This window comes from Chelon labrosus (assembly GCF_963514085.1).
Source record: "Chelon labrosus genome assembly, chromosome: 3".
NCBI lineage: Eukaryota > Metazoa > Chordata > Actinopteri > Mugiliformes > Mugilidae > Chelon > Chelon labrosus.
This window is the reverse complement of record NC_140339.1, coordinates 9,650,396-9,657,089: the sequence shown is the minus strand read 5'-3', so window position 1 is coordinate 9,657,089 and position 6,694 is coordinate 9,650,396. Positions and strand designations below refer to the sequence as shown.

Below are 6,694 nucleotides of genomic sequence, written 5' to 3'. Positions count from 1 at the left end.
GGGGATACAATGTTTATCAATAAAGCACGGCTCCTACAGTACTAAATGGCTTCTTTAACTGGCTGCTTAAACACAACTCCTCTTTCCCGTTGTGTTAGCACTCAGAGGGTCACCTTTTTTTTGTACTGCTGTGTGAAAGTGATAGATTACAAAACACTGTATTTGCTGTGGGAAGCTTTTACTTTCGGGGTAATTTTCTAATTTCCAGTGTGGCACAAATATGATGTAGATACACAGCACTTTGTGTGTTGTGTTGGTCTGTGTACACTCACAAAGATGTGATGTGCAAGTAAACAAAAAGGTGGAAAAACAAGCATGCAGTTTAGTAAAGGTTGTGGCCTGACAAGCTAAATACACACAATTTCTGTCTGTAAAGGTTCTCAGTCATGGTTTACCAAAGACACAACAAGGGCAATTGGACTCGTTAGGAAACATCTTCTTAACATCTGTCCCTGACAATGAGATAGTGGATAATTAGAGCACCATTCACTGGGAAAGGAAAACAAGACTAAAACGTAGTTTCAGCTTGTTTTTCAGTTTTTTTTTTATTTATTTATTTATTTTAAGGTTGTTATCTTTTGGTGATACTCTGTTACTGCAGAGGAAACAACTACAACCAGCTGACTTTAATACTTATCTGCTGTATGATGCATTTTCACATTGTTATGCACTGAAAATCAGCAGTCCTGCTATACTTTAGGATGTCCACCCACTACCCACTTCACATAAACTTCTTGAAGGTGGAGTTTACCACATCAAGTTTCTGTGAATATACATAACCATTAACCTCACATGAACCCTGAACACCTCTCACTTCTTAAAGCTAACATAGGAGACTTTCTGCACACACCCAGGCCAGACCTCCCTCTCAGCTACTGACGAACGTCTACTGACGCACCACAGAAAGCATCCTGCGTCAGTGGTGTGGTGTGCCAGCTGCACAGCAGAAACTAGAAATGACTCAGCCCAGGTGGCAAAACAAAGCGAAGAAGATAGTGGAAACTGACCTCCCAGATATGTACCCTATGTATGATATAACCACCTGCACAAGAGAGCAAGAGAGCTAGCTACAATAGCAACGAAGAAATACAATGAGGAACAGTTTCTTCCCCAGAGCTGTAGCCTCCATCACCACTTCTCCTCACACACACCTGATAATAGCTACTGTGAAACAAACATGCAATAACTTTTGTACTGTTGGGTCGATACTTATCTGGTTATACATAGTTGGGTTTTTTTGTTTGTTTTGTTTTGGATTATAAAGTGTCACTATTTTATTTCACAGTAATTCATTCATTCATTCATCTTCTGTACCCGCTTATTCCTGGTAAGGGTTGCGGGGGGTCTGCTGGAGCCTATCCCAGCTGTCATCGGGCGAGAGGCGGGGTACACCCTGGACAGGTCGCCAGTCTATCGCAGGGCCATTTTACAGTAATCTAATCTGCAAATGGCACCAGTTCTCCTCTGTACATCTTTGATTTCACTTGTTTTAGACTAGTTTTATGGTTTGGGGACTTATTTGGAAGCATCCAGGCCTCAGTTTTTCTGTCATTAAGTCTTACATAATGAAATGGAAGACACAAAGTCCTGGTCCTTACTGCTGCAGATACAATATTTCTTTATGGACATGGCTGAATGTTTGATCTCACTGTCCTGGTACATAATGAATCTGATCCCTGTGTTTCATTTCATGGTTAACATCCAAATATCTACATTACCCAGTTGTTTTAACAGTTGTCAATTTAGGTGGTGATTCTCTGTGGTCATACCAGCCGTATGCTGTAGACACTGTAATACACTGCAAGTGTAAACACAGTACATTTTAATTAATTCCACCGTACATGCCAGGTAGGGATCTGCTCTTTTCATTCGTTTCATTCACCATCATTGTATCAGAATGACAGCAGACGCTTCAACTCAGATTTCTGACTTGTTTATTTTCCATGTTACAATGACACAGTTTTAAAATAGATTGTCATTTATTCATTATCCAAACATATAAAAATGAATTAATAACCGCTCATGTTGTTTCATGTATATTCAGAGGAGTACTGGGTTGAGGTTGGTCTGATGGCCTTCTGGATCTTGATTCATTTGGGATCCCAGAAACAATTCTCCTCCAAGCCGCTATTCACCATCTCATAGTTGGGTGGCAGTGGCCCCCAGGCAGGATGTATCTCCAGCCATGATATGGACTGATGTAAACCCATTGGCCCCCTGGTGGCAGAAAGTCATCTTCAGTCCAGTGGTACTGTGACCCCTGGCTCATGTTGATGTCCCTGTAGGAAAGATGTTTATTATGTTTTAAGATATAAAATAACTGCAAACAAGATGACTTAAAATTGAATTAAAGTTGTGAATTAAAATTAACAATCCTTCATTTACAGTCTTTGCTTCACTTGCTAATGGTTGCTTAAACATAACTCCTCTTACCCGTTGTGTTAGTACTCAGTGGGTCACCTTTTTTTTGTACTGCGGTGAAAGTGATAGATTACAAAACACTGTATTTGCTGTGGGAAGCTTTTACTTTCGGGGTAATTTTCTAATTTCCATTGTGGCACAAATATGATGTAGATACACAGCATTTTGTGCGTTGTGTTGGTGTGCGTACACTCACAAAGATGTGATGTGCAAGTAAACAAAAAGGTGGAAAAACAAGCATGCTGTTTAGTAAAGGTTGTGGCCTGACAAGCTAAATACACACTGACTTCTGTCTGTAAAGGTTCTCAGTCATCCAGGTCATGGTTTACCAAAGACACAACAAGGGCAATTGGACTCGTTAGGAAACATCTTCTTAACATCTGTCCCTGACAATAAGATAGTGGATAATTAGAGGACCATTCACTGGGAAAGGAAAACAAGACTAAAATGTTGTTTCAGCTTGTTTTTGTGTTTTTTTTAAATTTATTTTTTTAAGGTTGTTATCTTTTGGTGATACTCTGTTACTGCAGAGGAAACAACTACAACCAGCTGACTTTAATACTTATCTGCCCCCTCTCACCCACTGCATCAGACTGTTACAGACCTTTTCAGCTCCTCCATCAGCCATCTTAGGCTGATGCCCCTGCAGGAAAGATGTTTATTATGATTATAGGTGTAAAATAACTGCAAATAACAACATGACAGGAATGAAAATTAACAATATTTAGCTTCCCTCAGCAGATTTTCACACAAGTCCAGAAAGCAGACAAAGAGAACCAATCAAACAAATGAAACAGATAATATTGTAATATTGGATAAAAACAAGAACATTTTCCCGGATAAACAAGTAATAGGGCTTGAATTAAAATCCACTTAGATTTGGAATAATTTTTATGCAGCAATATAGAAACTTTGGCTGCATATACTTTTAAGCAGCACTGTATGTGGATCATCTTATGTTCTGAATTTGTTCATCTCTAACAACATCAGTTCTTGTACCTCTGTGACAATTTATAAATCCTACAAAAAGCCATATAAATCCTACTACTAATTATAGACATTTTAAAGGTGTGCCCTGTTCACATGCCTCTGTCCGGATCTTGCCAACAATGTAGGCTGAGATTCACTTTGCTTTATATAAAGACTTCAACCTTCAACAAGAAATTCCATAAATGTACATTATGGTTTTGCTTTCGTTTTATGTCCTGCAATATGTCTTTCAGTTACAGTCATATGGGGCCTAAATGTGTGGTTAACACAGAGATATGTTTGATTCTTGCCATCCAGCAACACAATCATCAGTGATTTTAGGCAGCATGGGATTTACGGGGCTCTCCTGGTTTTGCCCTATGATGCGCAGACTTAACTTTTTACTGCCGGATTCCTGCTGATAAGAAGAAGAGTTATTATGCTGCCCAGATGTTCATGCATAGTGGCAGATGAGTTGCATCTCAGTTAATCAAAAAGACAAAGTGCTTACAGGACATGGGCAACTAGTACCGCCATTTCTGCTATATGTGCTTAGGTTTTCATTGTGTTGCTGCTCATATGCTTTTATTTCCACGACATAATCCGCCATAATTGTCATAAATATGTGCATTGTGACTCCGTGTCTCACACTGACTTTGCACTCTTTGCACTTCTGGTCATTTTATGTGTCTGTGTAGGTTGTTTTATTTACCTTAGATAGACAGATAGATAGATAGATAGATAGATAGATAGATAGATAGATAGATAGATAGATAGATAGATATGGGAAAGAAGACACAAAGTCCTAGTCCTTACTTCCGGCCTTGTGCATATCCAGAGGAGTGCTGGGTTGAGGTTGGTCTGATGGCCTTCTGGATCTTGATTCGTTTGGGATCCCAGACACAATTCTCCTCCAAGCCACTCTTCACCATCCCACAGTTGGGTGGCACCCAGGCAGTGTCATATCCGTTGTCATGCCAAGTCTTCTGATTTGGGTGGTTTTGACGATTGATGGCAATCACTTTTCCTACGTTGACCGTAACCCTAATGACGACCCTATCATGCTCAGGGTGATCAAGAGGATAGCGGCTCGCTTTCTGCAGATCTCTGCTGAGGTAGACGCCGCGACCTAGCATGCCATCTGCCGACTGACGAAAGCAGCCAGAGGCCAAGATGCTATCAGCATTGGCTCTAGTGGTTCCGTGGTACATGACATATGATTTGCCATTTACGGGTTCTTGGAGCAGCCGTGCTGCCCCTGGTGACTGAAAGTCATCTTCAGCCCACTCGCACTGTGACTCCTGGCTCATGATGATGTTCTGGAGTAAAGATCTTTTTTATGATTTAAGGTGTAAAATAACTGCAAATAACAACATGAGAGGAATGAACATTAACAATCCTTCATTTACAGTCTTTGCTTCCCTCAGAATTTTCTACATTTCTGCAAAAAATTATTTAAAACATCAGCAGATTTTCACACAAGTCCAGAAAGCAGACAAAGAGAACCAATCAAACAGATTAAACAGGTACAATAATATTGTAATATTGGCTAATTTTCCTGCATAAGCAAGTAATAGAGCTTGGGTTAAAAGCCACTTATATTTGGAATCATTTTTATGCACACATATAGAAACTTTGGATGCATATACTTTTAAGCAGCGCTGTATGTGGATCATCATTTGTTCTGAATGTATTTAACCTAGCTTATCACCTTAAGCTCATCTTTATCAAAAGAGAAACAATAGCCATTCTTGTACCTCTGTGACGATTTACTCACCAGCTTTTTTAGAGTGCTGCTATTTTTTTTTGTGGACCTAATTGCTATAAACAGTAGAAAAAACACAGTCATCTACCAGCAACATAGACATAAACTTTTGGTTTTTTGTTTACTTTTTTCCAGCACCACACTGTCAGCATCCCTGTTATGTCACTGGACTGACTATCTTCACAAGAATAAGGAAACTATGTTTCACTACTTAAAGAAGTATATCATTGCAAGGTTCTGTGTTGAATGATAACATACTAAGCATCTTGTTTGCATTGCAAACACAAAGTACTTTTCTTGCAGTGCCACCAACTACTACAACCAAAACTGTTCAAAACTACTTCCTTTCAGTTGCATGAATTGGTTCATAGTTTTCCAGCCCTGACCTTATAAAAAGTACAAAAAGTAAATATCTTAGGTGCTTCGAAAAACACAGTTAATACGTGGTCGCTTGATCCTACAAACAGCAACATAAGTCCTACTACTAATTATAGACATTTTAAAGGTGTGCCCTGTTCACGTACCTCTCTCTGGATCCTGCCAACAATGTAGGCTGAGTCTCACTTTGCTTTATATAAAGACCTCAAGCTCCAACAGGAAATTCCATTAACTGATATTATGGTTTTGCTTTCGTTTCATGTCATGCAAATGTCTTTCATTTACATACCTGGCCTAATTTGTAAGGTGTGGTTAACACAGAGATAGGTTTCATTCTTGCCATCCAGTGACACAATCATCAGTGATTTTAGGCAGCATGGGATTTACGGGGCTCTCCTGGTTTTGCCCTTTGATGCGCAGGCTTCACTTTATACTGCTAGATTCCTGCAGATAAGAAGAAGAGTTATAATGCTGCCCAGATGTTCATGCATAGTGGCAGATGAGGTGCATCTCAGTTAATCAAAAGACACAGTGCTTACAGGACATGGGCAACTAGGAACGCCATTTCGGCTATATGTGCTTAGGTTTTCACTGTGTTGCTGCTCATATGCTTTAATTTCCACAACATACTGTGCCATATTTGACATAAATATGTGCATTGTAACTCCGTGGTTCACACTGACTTTGCACTCTCCACCTCAGACAGTGTCATTATCCATTTGGCACTAGACTGATTCTCAGTGGGCACCTTGGTAGTCATTTGGATCTGCCTCTGTGTTGTGGGTCTTTATGGCTATATTGTTTCCGTCTTTAGGACATTCATGTTAGGATTTCCTGTGTGTTCCTTGTTGGGTGTGTCTGTCTCTCTATGTGTGTTTCCTGACTGGAGGTTGGTCTGGAGCTGCACACCTGCAATCAATGGAGCCTCATCAGCCTACTACTCCCCTCGTCTTTAAATCTTGATTCATTCCTCCATTTGTCCCCAGATTGTCTGCTAACCTTTAATGGTATAGTGCTGTGGTATAGTTCTGAGTTTTCCTTTGCAAGTACTGACTGTTGTCTTCCTTGTCTTCAGCTCTTATATCATCTACTCACCTGCTCTGTCGTATTTTCCCCGGAATCCTCACCCAGCTCCACCAGTCCGCCAGCCTTCCTCCCAGC

The 6,694-nt window shown here is 40.1% G+C and overlaps 1 protein-coding gene across 1 annotated transcript; it reads right to left on the bottom strand.

The window, feature by feature from the left end:
- Positions 1–1,854: 1,854 nt before the first annotated feature.
- Positions 1,855–6,328, bottom strand: LOC311509491 (uncharacterized protein). The gene is made up of 5 exons (XM_084574733.1): positions 5,823–6,328; positions 5,168–5,743; positions 4,207–4,709; positions 3,026–3,064; positions 1,855–2,279 (listed from the first exon to the last, which is right to left on the bottom strand). The coding sequence occupies exons 2-5, from the start codon at positions 5,237–5,239 to the stop codon at positions 2,132–2,134; spliced, it is 762 nt and encodes a 253-aa protein (XP_084430859.1). The 5' UTR covers positions 5,240–5,743; positions 5,823–6,328; the 3' UTR covers positions 1,855–2,131.
- Positions 6,329–6,694: the final 366 nt, after the last annotated feature.

Bases quoted from the DNA above. Each gene is read 5' to 3' on its own strand.
- LOC311509491 (XM_084574733.1), bottom strand. From the start codon at position 5,239: ATGACTGTGTTTTTTCTACTGTTTATAGCAATTAGGTCCACAAAAAAA. The intron at 4,710-5,167 runs GTGAGTAAATCG...TCTTTACTCCAG, and splicing joins GCAGCACTCTAAAAAAGCTG to AACATCATCATGAGCCAGGA. The intron at 2,280-3,025 runs GTCTGTAACAGT...TCTTTCCTACAG, and splicing joins CTGATGGAGGAGCTGAAAAG to GGACATCAACATGAGCCAGG.